The sequence below is a fragment of the Mustela putorius genome, unplaced genomic scaffold (genome assembly GCF_011764305.1).
Source record: "Mustela putorius furo isolate JIRA1106 unplaced genomic scaffold, ASM1176430v1.1 tig00003845_pilon_pilon_pilon, whole genome shotgun sequence".
In the NCBI taxonomy this organism is placed as follows: Eukaryota; Metazoa; Chordata; class Mammalia; order Carnivora; family Mustelidae; genus Mustela; species Mustela putorius.
This window is the reverse complement of record NW_025421998.1, coordinates 46,370,712-46,387,411: the sequence shown is the minus strand read 5'-3', so window position 1 is coordinate 46,387,411 and position 16,700 is coordinate 46,370,712. Positions and strand designations below refer to the sequence as shown.

Genomic DNA, 16,700 nt, shown 5'->3' with positions numbered 1-16,700 from the left:
GTATACGACAGACTCTTCACAAATTATCCCCATAATTGTTCATAAATAGCTTTTTTCCTTTGAAAAACTCTAGGTATTTTTAAGCATTACCATCTTTAGTAATTTCCAGTGCAGCGATGATTATGGTTTCATGAACTTTGGCTTTTTGTACCTGATATTTAACACTCCCAAAGGCCAAGCCTTGGCCTTGTTCCATTAGTAAGCATCATTTGCTTATGGCTACATTTTCTCCTGAAACATGGCGGCTCATATATATATATATATTTTTTTCCATCCTAACTTTAAAACTATTGCTTCAAGAAATTCAACTGGAGAATCACTTGGGAATTTAAAGGAATGAGCTATTGATCCTTTGGAAAATGCCAACATTCTGACTGTTTCCCTAACATCCAAAGATGATTTTCATTTCCTCAGCCAGTGCTTTGTGGACTAGTGGGTCACTTAATTTCCGATTTTTAGATGCTTCACTTGTGAAAAGTGACGGTGATGTCTTCTAATTGATTTTGTTATTCCAGTAGAGATCTGGGATTGGCTTCTCAACCTGACTTTGCTTTTTATTGCCCCCCGTGCCTCCTAGGGGTTCTCCTCATTTTTCTGAGTTAAAATAGCAAATCTCCCAAAACAGTACTCTGGTGTACTCTACCACTTTTTCTAAGAAATACTTAAATATGCTCTCAATCTGCAGTTACAGTAAGTGGCACTGGCTAGTGATTTGATTTGAGAATTGAGACTATGGTCTGGATTTACTCTTTATGCATTAACACAGGTCAAATGGACAGGGACTGCATTTTAAGTCCGTAATGGAAGGCTGAAGGCTGTCTTAAACCAATCATATCAGTTTTACCCATGACTGATTGATCCCTGGGGGCAGAGCCCTGGAAGCATTTGTCTTCCATGAATGGACTCTATAGAGCCTGGAGTTTCATTCATAAAATGGAGACTGAAAGGAAACACACAGGCGCACACACACATACACACACTCTCACTCTCTGGAATGTCCATTTATACAGAGCTGAAGGGTGTCGTGTTCCATCAGCTGCTGCTTTTGCCAGTTGGCTGGAAGTAATGATTAATGCTCATTGGTTCTGCCTGCATGTAACCCAACACTATTTATGGCTTTGCAGTGTTCCTAATGTATAGTGAATGAGAAGACAACATTCTCAAATCAGAAACATAAACAGGAACTGGTGGGTCTGAATTCCATTCAAATATGTCATTTCAGCCACACAGTGTTTGTCTAACTTGGATTTTACAGGCAGGAAAGGGGGAAGGGAGGGATAATCTGCTTGTAACTTGTACTAGAATCAAAAAAGGGAATTAAAAAGGGGAGGGGGGCGGACGTTTATAGTGTGGGGTTTTTAGTTTCTTTTTACAGAAAATCACCAGGATGCTTTGGCCCAGACCAGCTTATTGCAAGTGGACAAACATACAGCTGTCTTATTATATGTGCAACTATGATTGGAAATTAAATGTTTTAAGAATGCATATTTGGATCTGTGTGTGTGTGTGTGTGTGTGTGCGCGCACATGTGCACGTATGTGTGTTTCATGAATGTGAAAGAGAGAGGTAAGGTAAATATTATTTTTTAGAAAGTATTTGAATGTAGATTTTTAAGTATAGAATGTGGTTACAGAATTTCTTTTTACTTATAGGATTTGTACATTTCAGTGAGTTAACTAATAGTTTAGAGGAAAAGGAAGATTTTTTATTTCCATAAAATATTTTTACCTATCACATGAATAACTTAATTGAAACCCAAGGAATTTTTATCACATTAAATAGAAGATTATAGTTTTTTCCATGTGTATGTAAGAGAATTTTTTCAGTTAATTGCTTCGAATACTATCTGGAAACATTTACAAGGAGTGATATTTGGAGATAAATGTGAAAAGCCACCAAAACAAAACCGAGAAAATGACAAGTTTGTGTCATTGTCATTTATTGACCATTTTCTTAAATTTCAAGAAGAATCTTGGAATATTCCATCCTGGGGACGCTTTGTTTCAGTGTGTGGGCCTTCACTGTGCACTGCTTCACGCGTCTGTTTTTGTTATTCTTAGCAATAAAAAACAAAACCACCCACTTTGTATGACACTGGGAACATCACACTGAATTCTGGGCCCGGTGACTCTTTATTCTCTTTGTCCGATCAAGCATGTTTTGTTGTACCTTTTATCCTTCGTCTCCTCATTCATAAAAAAGGGCATGTAATTCCTTTACCTTTCTGTTTTTGTAAGGCTTAGATATGATTATGTTTGTAAAATTACTCATGTCTATAGTAGTAGGGGTCCAGGCAAGACTAAGGGATTTCTGTCTGTTTGATTTTTTATCTCGACTCCTACTGGAGATTTCCTGAAAGACTGCTAGTCCTTGAATAAGGTGCCATTATGATTTCTAATGTTTACAAGTACTGTGTATGGGAGGCTAGAGGATAAGACAAAGTGAGAGAGATTCTTCAGTGAAGAGTGTCCTATTGCGTAAGACCAACAAGATACTGTACTGTTAGGCTGAAGATGGAGTGAAGCCATCACACAGAACTCCATACTAGTATTATTTATGTTCAAAGCGAGTGGAATAAATATATGAATATTGCTGTGATACAAGAGGAGATGACAGGTAGAGGACACAGCAATTCATGATGTGTTTGGTTCACATCATGTAGATTCCAGAAGGGGAACGATTCAGTATGGAAACTCAGCATCAAAACATCCCCCTCTTCAGAATTCCCTTGTGACCCCATGCTAGCAGCTAATGGCATCTTTTCTTATATTTTCTTTTAAGCTTTGGTAAACTGTTACAGTAATATCTAGTAAACAGTCAAAGTTACAGTTGTCCTTATAGTTTGTCTCACCTCAATTTTATTTTTGACTCTAACTTAGTATAACCTCACTGGCTTGTAAAACTTATAAAATTGTCAGCCTGCTAGATCGTATAAGTTAAACCTGAATCTGGTCATTTTTTGTGTAGGATACTCTTTCCCCCAAAACCCACATGCTTACAAGAGAAGTTTGTGGTCTTAGAGCAATACTATTCTATGCTGTTACTTCATGTTACATAGCCTTTATGTTTTTAAAAGTAACCTGAATGTAGATAAAAGTACTACTTTTTTTTTATTTTTTTGCTATTTTGCAAACACTACACTATAAAGACTGACATGGTACTCTTTCTGTCCTCAGAGTCTATCAACAATAGATGCTGTATCTCTGAGCTATAGTGGAAGAGAATATCTCTGTAGATTTTAGATTATTTATATTCGCAGTTTACCAAAAATCCTAATGAAAAAGATCCCATCGAAGAGTGAATGAGGTCATACTAAATTCATCCATCTCAAGATTCCAGCCAACTCCAACTTTTTTCTTTTTTTTATAGGAGGCTCAGTGACTAAGATGTTATTACATCCATGTAGAGCTTTTGTAACTGATGACAAACAGGTCTTTAAAAACTTCATTTTTGTGCCATCCCACTTGCCTTCTTTCTCAAGTGAATTAGACATACTCTGGGCCTTATTTTTAGAGTTAATTACTTTTAGATTTGTTCTATCATAGAGAGATAACATGGGCGTAAAAAAAATTCCTTCCCCTTAGCATCCTTTTCAGGAAACTTTATAAAATATAATTTTCTTGATTAGCTATGTGATATCTATCTCCTTGCTCAAAGTTTGCAAAATCAAGTATTGCCAGGCTCGCACACTATTTGATAATGAATAATTTCAGCAAAGTGTAGAGATGTGACATAGGGTCGTGGCAAATATTTTGTCTCTGATATGACCTAGTCCAGCTCGTAGGAGCTTTTGGCAAACCGTGCCCTGAAGGGGGGGACCGTTCTTTCTGCGCCACTGGGCAGCAGTACGCATACCTGCCCCTCGGAACAGGGTGTAGCTCGATCAAGTGTGCAAGATCAAAACCCCCCTTTGTGGTCAAAGCTTTCATAAAGCTCCCCAAATCAGTGCTGTATTTCCCCATATGGCGTTAGGATGCAAGAGACAGAAGAATTAACTTTTTAGTTTCATACCTGAATATCTTAAGTTAAAGGCAGTTTTCAAAGTGTTACTAAAGTGAAGACTAATCAAGTCAGATAATTCGGGGTGTTAGTTTACTGTTCTTCTTAACTGCCCCTACCTTAACTAGCGCATTAAAATGACAACAGTGCTTTGCTGCTTTGAATTTTTGTAGCCTATTAGATCAGCTAATCATCCCCCTAGTTCATGTGTGACAAATTACGGGCAGTTTAGTTTCTGCAAGCTGACTGGGCCCATGCTAAGGGTCACATTGTAGTGCTTTTTGATCCATAAGTTTCAAAATAGTACAAAATCCTTTGTCTTAAATTTACATAATTCAAATTATGGATTGGATTTAAAACGTTTTATTTTTTTTTATTTGAGAGAGCCAGGGGGAACATGAGTGGCAGAGAGATGGGAACAGACAGGCTCCCCACTGAGCACAGGACTCAGTGGGGGCTTGAGGTGGGTCTCCACATGGGGTTACACGCCGAGTTCCATTCCAGGACCCGGGGTCATGACCTGAGCCAAAGTCAGACACTTAACCTAGTGAGCCACTGAGGCGCCCCTGAATTTAAAACTTTTTAAACCAAAGCCATTTAGCAGCAAATATCGGGGCATAACATTGTAAATAGAAGCTCATGAGAAGTACCTCCAAATATTTTGAAAATGTAATGGAGATTCTCGCTTAAACCTGATAAATTGTGAATTTATAATGAATTTTAAATCGATATGTTTTAAATACCACAGGTTCAGCCTTTTCAGTAAGTGGTTTAAGAACATCAGATTAAGATATAAAAATAGGGGCACCTGGGTGGCTCAGTGGGTTAAGCCTCTGCCTCCGGCTCAGGTCAGGATCTCAGGATCCTGGGATCCAGCCCCGTATCGGGCTCTCTGCTTAGCGGGGAACCTGCTTCACTCTCTCTCTCTGCCTGCTCCTCTGCCTACTTGTGATTTCTCCTTCTGTCAAATAAATAAATAAAATCTTAAAAGATATAAAAATAAAGACATAACTATGTTTAGTTTTAAGTACCTGTGGTTTACTTATTTTAAACACTCATGAGGGACACTTAAAAATGGTTTCTGTTATTCGGCAATGCACCTGGGTGGCTCAGTGGGTTAAAGCCTCTGCCTTCGGCTTAGGTCATGATCTCAGGGTCCTGGGATCGAGCCCAGCATTGGGCTCTCTGCTCAGTGGGGAGCCTGCTCCTTCTCTCTCTCTGCCTGCCTCTCTCTGCCTACTTGAGCTCTCTGTCTGTCGAATAAATAAATAAAAATCTTTAAAAAAAAAGTTTCTGTTATTAACGATCAGTACCAGATATTGAATCCTCACTGTTGGCATTAAGTGAAATGTTGTCCTTACGGTCCCTCTCCCCAACCCTTTGAAGGATATCACATATTATTCCCATTTTACAGATGTGGAAGTTGAGAGTTGAAGATATTATAGAACTATCAAAAATTTCATACTCCCATGAAATACCAGAACCGATGTTCAAAACCAGGTCTGTTAGAAGGCGAGGAGCCCGTTTGTAATCGTAATGCTGTGCTCATGACCCTCACATTGTGAGCTACGGACACATAATAGAACAGTATAAACACGCTGTCAGAGTAACATTTGTGCAGAGGTTAAAGTGCAGTTTGTTATTGTTGCTGAATTTTGTGAGCTTTATTCCATGAAATAACGTGAATGCATGTGTGTGCAAAGCCTCCCTTCCTGCCACAGAACATTTGCCTTTGAAGTCACCGCTTAGCTAGTTTGGTTCTTAGTTGAGCATTTAGCAAAAGTTAAAATGTACTGCCAAACTTCATTGGTTGGATTTTTTATTAGATAAGGTAGAAATGAAAGCAGCAGGCAATTTAATTAGCAGTAATTTTTCTGGGCAAGTCATTACTTTGATGAACTTCAGAGCAATGTTTATGGCTCCTAATTAACCATGTTAGTCATTTGATTGAATAATCACTTTGGAAATGTTTCTACAATTTGATTAGAGTCTGACCCACTCTGATAGTCATAAATTAACTGATACCACTTTAGGATAACATGACTTTAGTTACTTTAGGGGAATAAACTCCCCTTAGCTATATTTTTTCAGGCTCCTCTGGACTGTATAAAGGATACCAATTTTAAGGATAGACTGGATTTAAACAATGCTAGCTAAGTGTCTCAATTTCAAGAGCTAGATGTTAATTTTATTTACTCTGGAGTATCGTAAATAGTATTAAGAATGGTAAAAACACGATTATATGTATTTTTTTCCTAAATTGCCATTCATGGCTTTGCTTAGAAGTTAGATCACAGGTTTGGTTTCTGGAACTGTAATGGAGGTTCTGGCTTTAGCCCATTATAAATCATTATTTTATTATGAATTTTAAATCATTATACTTTAAATGCCATATTGAAAAATAGAACTTATGAAGAATATTACAGAATTAGCACAAGCAATAAAAAATCATCAGGGTCAGTAGATACATGGGAATTAGTGAAATGGTCATCAAATTCGATCTTTGATGTCGTATGTCCAGGATCATGCTTATTTTCTATTATGTTAGAGTACTGCTGTAAGATGTTCCTTCAACTTTGCCTGGTGGGTTTCTTATAAATGCTTGAATTTCCTCTTCTCCTCTTTTTCTCCTCCTCTGGGGAGGAAAGACTACATTTAGTCACACTTATATATAATAGAGTTTAATCTCTATGTTTTCCTCTAGCCGCCTCCAGAGCCAGCCAGCTGTTTTTAGAGCCATATTCCAGCTGGGCAGCAGTCAGTAAAAGTATTTTGTGGCAGGGTGTCAACATTGGTACAACGAAATTCTTACCTCTAAACAGCTGCTAAGCTGATGGCAGAGTCATTAACACTGTCCCTACTAGGCCCAGCTGCTTGCAGGGTCCTATGCCTGGCAATAAATCAACATAACATTAAAAATGAATTTGAAGTACCACTGGTTAAAAAGTATGGATAAAATGGATTGCTAGGTCTTTGGTAACCCAGAAGTTCAACTGCCCTGCAACCCCATTTTAAGCTTCCTGATACCAGGAAACAAGATAAACTCTGTCTTTTGTAGGGTCAGAATTATATACCAGATCATATGTAATATAAAGAAGGCATGGTGTTCTAAAATGTTTGATAATGAGTTTTATATTGTTTTCAACTCATAAGCTATTGATTTTTACATACTTTTAAGTGTTAGAGCTATTATGAAGCGCCATTAAGCTATTTTTGACTTAAAACTACGTAAACTTTTTTTCTTTGAAAAATTATCTCATATTTTGGTTGACATTAATATCGGGCAAATTTTTTAAAAATCAGATACACTTTAAACATGGAACATTCCAGACCAAGGAAGAATGGCCTTTTGGCCAAATAAATAGTGCTAATTATCTGTTACAACGTGAAAGTCTGTGGATGGTTAGTTAAGAAGACATGAGGGTCTTTAGCTCCCAATTTGTTTAAGTGTTCTTTGTTACTTGTTCAGAAATCATGTATTTGCTACAAGTGATAGAATGGAGGACATACGCTTATATTAAATAGGACATTTGCCATCTGTATTTTTTAAATTAACATATAATGTATTATTTATTTTAGGGGTACAGGTCTGTGAATCATCAGTCTTACCCAATTCACAGCACTCACCATAGCACATACCCTCCCCAGTGCCCATCCCCCAGATGCCCTGACCCTTCCCCCTGCTCCCCTCTAGCAGCCCTCAGTTTGTTTCCTGAGATTAAGAGTCTCTTATGATGTGTCTCCCTCCCCACCCCACCCTGTTTCATTTTTCCCTCCCTTCTCGCCACGAACCCCTGCCCTGCCTTTCTTTTATAAGTTTATTTTTGTATATGTTTAAAGTTTCAAAAACTTGAGTATACAGACAGAAGATAGAATTAATTCAGTCACATAGAATTTTACCTTCCTATAGAGTCTGTGTATATTCTGTACAGGGTTGGGCCCAAGTTCATGGGACCTAAAAGATAATATTTGGGGAACATTCTGAAAGAAAGAGAAAAAGAAACAGCTCCTACGAAATGAGCAGGGCATCGGGAGGGATTGCTGCAAGTGGAAGGTTCTTCCTGTGGTTTTAGTGGCTTTAGCAGAAATCAGGCTCTGGTCATGTGAGTGACATTCTATTCAGAATCAAAGAACTTGAGCCTATAATCAACTTTAGATGACATCTGATCCGACACTTTATTTTATATAAGCTTAGATACAGAATGGCTCACCTAAAGTCATTTAGGTTTATTAGTAATAAGTTAAGGACTCAAATTTTAATCTTTTGTCTCCTCATCTGTGTGTCTGCCCTTTTCCCTTTATCTAAGGTACTATACATGTTAAATACACAGCCATCACTGTGACTCACGTTTAACCATTAACCAGGTTTATTTTCTCAGTGATGAGTTAACTTGGTCAGGTAGGCAAGGACTTACTCCTAACGTCGTCATGGTATTTGCTATGAAATTGTTGCATTTCTGTTTTATAGTCCCATTTGTTTTGATTATGACCTGTGTGTTTAACAAAATAAAAAGGCAATCATACTTTTTTCTGGGGGTGAAAAATAGCAATAACCTTAAAAGTCTAGAGTAATTTTAAGAGATGTGGCAGTTTTGTCTTTTCGTAATAATTTCTACCAGTGTTCATGAAATAAACCATGACTGAATCTTTGTTGATCTTTGCTTTGAACACCAAGGATATACAAACTTATCCCATAATTGCCCCCAAATATAGCTTTACTCATGATACCATTTGTTTCAAGGTCACTCTCACATTCATGTGGGGTTATAGGAGAGCCATCTTTCAGTAAGTATGGGTAAAACTTTGAATTTACAAGCCCGTTGGAGAGAATCTGTGTCTGCCCTGATATGCTTCTCATTTTTCCCTTTCTTTTCTTTCTTTCTTTTTTTTTTTTAAAGATTTATTTGTTTATTTATTTTAGAAAATGAGAGAATGTGCTATAGCTGGGAGAGGGGCCGAGGGGGAGAATGTCAAGCAGACTCCGTGCTGAGCTTGGAACCCAACGCAGGGCTCGATCTTACAACCTTGAGATCATGACCTCAGCTGAAATCAAAGTCGGACACTTAACTGACTGAGCCAGCCAGATGCCCCTTGTTTTTTTTTCCATTTCCTGTGTGGGTCCTGCCTGAAATGTTAACTATAGTTGGAAGCTCCCCTCATGGAGACTCATGTCAGTTTTTCTTATTTTCCTGTCTGCACTCTTGTCTATTGGTAACAGCACATTTTTCAGCTCCAAACTTCTCTGACTGATGTTGTTTCTTCTTTCAGAAGTGCCTAGCTGCCACTCCATTTATATGAGGCAAGAAGGCTTCCTGGCTCATCCCAGCAGAACAGAAGTTAAGTTTTCTGTTATTGATATTCCTTGTAAATATGGTCAACATTATCATACATACCAAAGATCTAGTAATTTGATTAATCATTATGTTTTATGGGAAAAATCACTGTTGTTCCCTAAACCACTGTTTTAAAACTTTATCTTTTTAAAGTAAAAGGAAGATGTTTCAGGTCATGCTATCTTGAATTTGGTTGTTAACATGAGTCATGTGTGTATAAACAACTGAAAAGTGGATTTCTTTTTTTTGTGTGTGTGTGTGTGCCAACAACCACATCCTTTTAATAGATTAGCCTACCTCACTACTCTCTGTTGAAATGAATCTTCGAGGAATTTTAGTTTTGCTTTAAGAACTAAGTCTGTGTTTTAAAATAGAGTAGATTTAAATATATTTGCCTTTATATATCCTGGATTTTTCATTTTTAGAGAAATAATTGTTAAGAATGGGATTTCACAATCTAAGAGGCCTACAGGAGTTTTTATTGTGGATGTGTTCACGGTAATCATGGTGGGAAAGCTTTGGTCTAATGGACTTTGATACCTGCAAAGTAATGGATAAAAAGAATCTTCTCTAGATAAATTACCTATTAAGGTGTTTCTGGAAATATGTGCATGGCTCATTACGTAAGTGTTCTGTGTCTTCGGTAGGATGACATAGGTGCATCTTTTTTTTTTTTTTTTTTTTTAACTTGACAGACAGAGATCACAAGTAGGCAGAGAGGCAGGCAGAGAGAGAGGAAGGAAAGCAGGCTCCTGCTGAACAAAGAGCCCGATGTGGGGCTCGATCCCAGAACCCTGGGATCATGACCCGAGCCGAAGGCAGAGGCTTAACCCACTGAGCCACCCAGGTGCCCCGATAGGTGCATCTTTTTAGGTTAGGTCTAATACTGGTTCATATGAGTGATACTGATAGAAGTAAATGCTGATATTTAAAGAAAAGTATAAAAGCTGGTAAATCCAGAATATTTGGGGCCAAAAATTTAGCAGAAATCCACTGTAATTATGGTCACTGCTATTGGGAATATTATGTGCTCACCGTAGAGAACAGTACATCTAGGAAAGAAAACTGTGACTAAAGAATATGAACTTTCTTACTGGTGTTTAAGCAGTTCAGTGAAGGTCATAGTCAAGGATATATGTGGGAGAAAAAGAGTGTAAAAACTGTTGATTTATTTTGCATTTTTCCTGTGGACTTAGTTTTGTTACAGGATAAAAAGGAAAGTTAAAAAGAAAATGTAAAACTGTTTTGGCTGTTGAAGATGAAAACATGAGGCTAGCCTAGCTAAATATTTCTCCAGGGAAGTAAGAGGTAAACTGAAAGTGTTTCAGTTTTATCAGGGTACTGTGCAAGGTAAATATAAGTAACTCATCTTGATTTTCCTCCTGTCTCATGAATAACAAAACTTGGAAGAAAATGAAAAAGGAGATTATACATTGTAATTTCTATATTTGCCAGCATTTACCTGCTCTGTGCTTGGGGTAGTAATAATACCCATATCTAATGTCATCTATCACTATGTGCCAGATGCTGTTCTCAACTTGGGTATATTAAATCAGTTAATCCTCACAACAATCCCTTTAAGATAGGTGATTTATTATCATTCCCATTTTACAGGCGAGGAAACAGAGACACAGAGGCTACATATTGTGCCTAAGGTCACAGAGCTGAAAAATGGCAGAGTCCTTTTCTACCCCAATTTTTGGGTTAATGGCTATATTTTAAGTGGCTTGTGAGCTTCATTTGTATCACGAATAAATGTATCCTATTTTCTCCCACAGGCTGTATGTTTGAGAAGGGCCCCAGGCAGTTTTATGATGACACCTGTGTTGTCCCAGAGAAATTTGATGGTAGGTTTCTCATTGTGCTGCAGGTTCGGTATCTTTTTTTAGGAGGGAGTGGAGAGATCACCCTTGACTCTTCTGAAAACAGTTGACATTCCCGCTTGAAGGTTTCTTTCTTTCTTTCTTCCTTTCTTTCTTTTTTTTAAGATTTTTATTTATTTGATAGAGAGAGACACAGCAAGAGAGGGAACACAAGCAGGGGGAGTGGAAGAGGGAGAAGCAGGCTTCCCACTGAGCAGGGAGCCTGATGCAGAGCTCCATCCCAGGACCCCTGGATCATGACCTGAGTGGAAGCCAGACGCTTAATAACTCAGCCACCCAGGCACCCCCCAACTTGAAGATTTCTATGCACATCACTTATAATGCATTCAACTCTTCCTGAACTTTACCTGTTATAAATTCTCCCTTCCTTCCCCTATTCAGAAGCTTTTTTTTTGTCCTGTGAGAGATCTCATTTTTATTTATTTTATTTTTTTAAGATTTTATTTATTTATTGGCAGAGAGAGAGTGAGAGAAGGAACACAAGCAGGGGGAGAGGGAAAAGCAGGCTCCCCGCTGAGCAGGGAGCCCCATGTGGGGCTCGATCCCAGGACCTTGGCATTATGACCTGAGCCGAAGGCAGACGCTTAACAGCTGAGCCACCCAGGGGCCCCGAGATCTCATTTTTAAAGACAGAACCAGAGAGTATCGTTCTTGCTAAGCTTTGTGTAGAGTATGAGGTGTCTTTCCATTGCCCTGCTGAGCACACGCAGCTTATTCGAGATTTATTGAAAGCTGATCCCGTAATTAACAAAGCAGAACAGAAAGCATGCAAGTGTGGATACACGGATGACTAATGCAGCCTCTCTTTTATTATTTGAGAAAAGATGCATTATGGAACACAGGAACAACATAGCTGCCCATTTAGTTAGTGATCGTTAGTCCTTCTTTTGGAGATTTTCCTTTTTCTTTTTTCCCCTGGGAAGATGTTCATTACTAATGTGCAGTTACTTTGTAATTGCTTAAGATGGAGTTAGGAAAGCATTAGCTTTTTAATATTTCTCACTTTTGCAGTGAAAAGGTCCCAGGTTTTAAAAATGAGTGTCAAGTTAGATAGATTTTTTTTTTTCTTCTCTTGACTAAAGTGGCAGAAGTCAGCATCTATGACGAAGCTTCGGGGAAAGTGAACAGTTAATTGATGTAGTGGTTCTTCAGAGTGGTCTCCCTATCTCCTGCTTTGATCGTCTAACAGGAAATGAGCAGGGACCCTCTGATGAGCTGATTGCACGAACTTTGGGGATCATGGCTGTAATGACTTCGTAGCCGTCAGAAGTTTTTAATTGTCATTATTTTTTTTTAAAGGTACTTATTTATTTATTTATTTATTTATTTATTTATTTATTTGACAGATAGAGATCACAAGTAGGCAGAGAGGCAAGCGGGGGGCGGGGGGGGGAAGCAGGCTCCCTGCTGAGCCGAGAGCCTGATGCGGGCCTCCATCCCAGGACCCTGAGATCTTGACCTGAGCTGAAGGCAGAGGCTTTAACCCACTGAGCCACTGAGGTGCCCCTAATTGTCATTATTTAAACAGCAAAGTACATGCTCACATTGCTTCTCCACCTTTCATTAGTTTCTTGAAGACTCTTCTGTTCCTGAGGCTTTTGCTACTCTGGTCTTTCTCTGAAAGAATGATAATTTGGGGAATATCTGTTACCTGAGCCTTCCTTTAAATGGCTAAATTCATTCAAGGTCACAGGGTTAAGCTCCAGGCAGAGTCTCTTTTTTGGCCTTATTCCAAATAGATGTTAGTTTTAAGCTCCAGTGTGGTTTGTGACGTGATCACCCAAGCGTCACAAGTCTTAAAATACAGCCTTTTCTCTTAAGACAAAGCATAAAGCCTTCTCTCTGTGGAGTGACCTCCATCAGTTTTTTGTTTTGTTTTGTTTTTCATTTTCAATGAGCTTAACATTTTAAGCCATCTTGATTACCAGGGTGAACATATAAGGAAGTAAAATCAGCTCGTAACTACCAATAGGGTTATGATATAATCTGACAGACCTAAGTCACACTAATGTTTAGGGAAGCAATCTGTCTTGATTATTTATTCCCTTTGACTTTGAAATATTCTTCAGTTTCGTACTAAGAGACTTGTTTTTTGGAAGATAATATTAGTTTTTTATTTTATGAGGAATAGAGACCAAGGGAAAAGAGAAGCAAAGTGTTATTTTTTCATTGACAAGGCTGGTAGAGTCCATCATATTTATAGGCAGAAGTAATCTAGAAATTATAAAATTTGACAGAGTTTCCCTCACTCTGCATAATTGCTCAGTTACCCCCATGTAGAAATTTGTTAAGTCTCAGAAGGAAAAACTAAGATAAATAAAACTGTCATCGACATCAATATGAAGAGACACTTCTGTGTTATCTAGCATAGACCAAAATGACATGATGATTTCTAGCAGCTAGTGACTGAATAATTTTATTTTGGTTGTGGTTTTTAAAGTATTCTTTCTGTAATTATTTTAAGAGGTATATGTATGTTAACCAAAGGAAAGGCTTAAGAAAGCCTCTGATTTGGTTTGTTTTATAATTCACACTTACTGTGAATAGATTGGCTTGATTATATTCTCTCTGAATTGTTTCTAGAGTGGAGAAGAAAAATTCGTGCCATAACAATGATATGTGTGTAGGGCCCTAGACATTTTATCCCCAGTATGACCAATTCCACATATTTTGGAGGATGGTTGGCTGGAAGTAGATTTAAATAATCAGGAGTTATGACTGAGGTTTTGTTTGTTTGGTAAAAAGAAGATAACCAGATTTATACCAGAAGAATTACAACAGTAACACCCTTATTGCTATAATCTACTTAATAGGTTTTTATACTATGTATAAATAACAAATAAATGTAACACAAACCAGCCTTTCTTGATTAAAAATATAGATTTACAGAAAACTCCTGTATATGTGTTTTTAGATTGCACTTGAGAAAAAGACTTGCAAGCTAAATTCACGTGACTAAAATGCAAATAAGAGATAAAGAAAAATGAATTTTTATTCCTGCCAGTTAAGGAAGTGGTAGTGCCAGTATGAAGGTGTGGGGAAAAGATGGTATAATAATCCAATACGCCCTGAATTAAATTTCCTTTGAGATGGGACACCTAGGTGGCTCTGTCAGTTGAGTCCAACTCTTGATTCTGGCTCAGGTTGTGATCTCAGGGTCATGGGATCAAGTCCCACATCGGGCTCAGCATGAGTCTGGGTGGGTTTCTCTCCCTTTCCCTCTGCCTCTCCCCCTGCTCTTTTTCTCTCTCATATAAATAAATAAATTGGTGAAAATAAGTAAATGAATAAATAAAAGAGTAAATTTGCTTTGAAATATTTGCAATAAAATTTGCAATTTTTTTCATGTGGCATTGCAAATTATAGTGCAGAATTTGTACAAATAAAATGCCCAGAGCTTCGAATTGATTACTTCCTCTTTTATGTTTCTTAGAGCAGGGAATAAAGTCATTAACAATAAAAACAAGAGGAAGTGGGATTGGATGATATGGTTTTTAGGTAAATGATTGTGAAAACAAAGAGATAGTTGTATAAAATTTTAATAAGAAAATGACATTCGTGGATTTACTCTACACCTGTTTGCATTTATTTTGACCCTTACATGTTACATATAGTTGTTTGTAAGTTTGTACAGGTTCTTGGTTTACATAAAATCGTTTAAATGTTTTAAACGATTAAAACATTTAAAATGGTGATGTGATATTTCACAGAAACCCATAAAGTGGTTGTGGTTTAACCATTTTCATGATTGGTTTAATGTAAATTTTAGAGAAATGTCATAATATTGCTAATAATAGAGACTTCAACATTTTTTCATGTAGGAGACATCAAACAGGAGCCAGGAATGTATCGGGAAGGACCCACATACCAGCGGCGGGGATCCCTTCAGCTCTGGCAGTTTTTGGTGGCTCTTCTGGATGATCCTTCAAATTCTCATTTCATTGCCTGGACTGGGCGAGGCATGGAATTTAAACTGATTGAGCCTGAAGAGGTGGGTTGAGTAGATTTTTATTGGGAAAATTGGATATATTACAAGATAACAAAACAGTTATTGATGAATATGCTGAAAATGTATTTTTTTAAAAATTTTAAAACATTAGAGAAACCTTCTGAATTAGAAGGTATGCAAAGTTAAAAAAAAGAGTCTTCATTTAAAACAAGAAAAGAACATGACCCCTATGTACATGCAAATGGAGTATTTTCCTGAAGAACTTCTCAGTTCAATTTTCATTCTCTCCAGGTCTAGCTTGAGGATGAAAACTACTGTTATTATCACAGCATAACCCACCAATAGCATTTTGGATCTCTATAGAAAGGTGACTTTTATATAAAATGTTTGAATCTTACTAAAGTTGCTTTCTTGGCTACTATTAAAATTGACTTTAGTTTACATTAGTCAAGAAAGCAATGGATGACTTTTTCTTTTTTTAAGATTTTATTTATTAATTTGTCAGAGAAAGAGTACATATAAGTAGGGGAGTGGCAGGCAGTGGAAGAAGCAGACCCCCTCACTCCCCGAGCAAGGAGTCTGATGCGGGACTCAATCCTAGGACCCTGGGACCATGACCTGAGCTGAAGGCAGATGCTTGACCCACTAAGCCAAGCCAAGTCATCCAGGCACCCCTGGATGGATTAACATGCCTATGCCCGCTTATATTGGCTGTAGGGTCTAAATGCCTCAAAAACATGTAAAATCTAGGAAGATATCCAGCTATTTTTTTTTTTTAAAGATTTTATTTATTTATTTGACAGACAGAGATCATAAGCAGGCAGAGAGGCAGGCAGAGAGAGAGGAAGGGAAGCAGGCTCCCTGCTGAGCAGAAGGCCCGATGCGGGGCTCGATCCCAGGACCCCGGGACCATGACCTGAGCCGAAGGCAGAGGCCTTAACCCACTCAGCCACCCAGGCGCCCCATATCCAGCTATTTTTGAACCCAAAGTGATTAGTTTAGATTAGTATAGACTGGACATCTACAATCTAGGCTAATGGGCCCATACATCATAAAGTTCCTGCCCTCTGAACATTCATTTATAATCAGATAACATGTCCTTGTTTGATATCCAGAAAATAAGTCCTCTTTCTTATTAAAGGGATGATCTGATTCAAATTTGTATTAAAAGAAGTTGGATGTAAGAAGAGCTAGTTAGCATAGTTTTGTCTACTTCAGATTCTATCAGTACACTAGTAGTCTAGAGGGTTAGCTTTGCATTTCCATTGCCCTAACCAAACACCCAGGCACAGAGGGCTCAATATCAGAATTTGAAAATATCTGTATCTAGAATTGTCTAAGGCTTAATTTGTCAAAGGAAATTCATTTTTATGTAGATGTACTTAAATGATGTAAGTGAAAGACCCATAAAAATGTGAAGCACTAACAAAGGGAGACTGGAAACACTTACTGTAAAGTAACTTGAAAGCCTTTTAAGATGATGGCAGTGTGTGCTCTCCGCCATGTTCATAATCACTGCAAGAGTTGTTCAGCCTA

General features: G+C 37.8%; 1 protein-coding gene across 9 annotated transcripts in view; it reads left to right on the top strand.

Moving 5' to 3' along the window:
- The window catches only part of ETV1 (ETS variant transcription factor 1), a 249,818-nt gene that overhangs the window by 221,684 nt on the left and 11,434 nt on the right, over window positions 1-16,700 (top strand). For all 9 annotated transcript variants that reach the window (XM_013051702.2, XM_013051699.2, XM_013051701.2 and 6 more), the window contains 3 exons: window positions 9,268-9,336; window positions 11,111-11,179; window positions 15,037-15,206. In XM_013051702.2, the coding sequence (XP_012907156.1) occupies window positions 9,268-9,336; window positions 11,111-11,179; window positions 15,037-15,206 (308 nt within the window). The remainder of the gene's footprint in view (window positions 1-9,267; window positions 9,337-11,110; window positions 11,180-15,036; window positions 15,207-16,700) is intronic.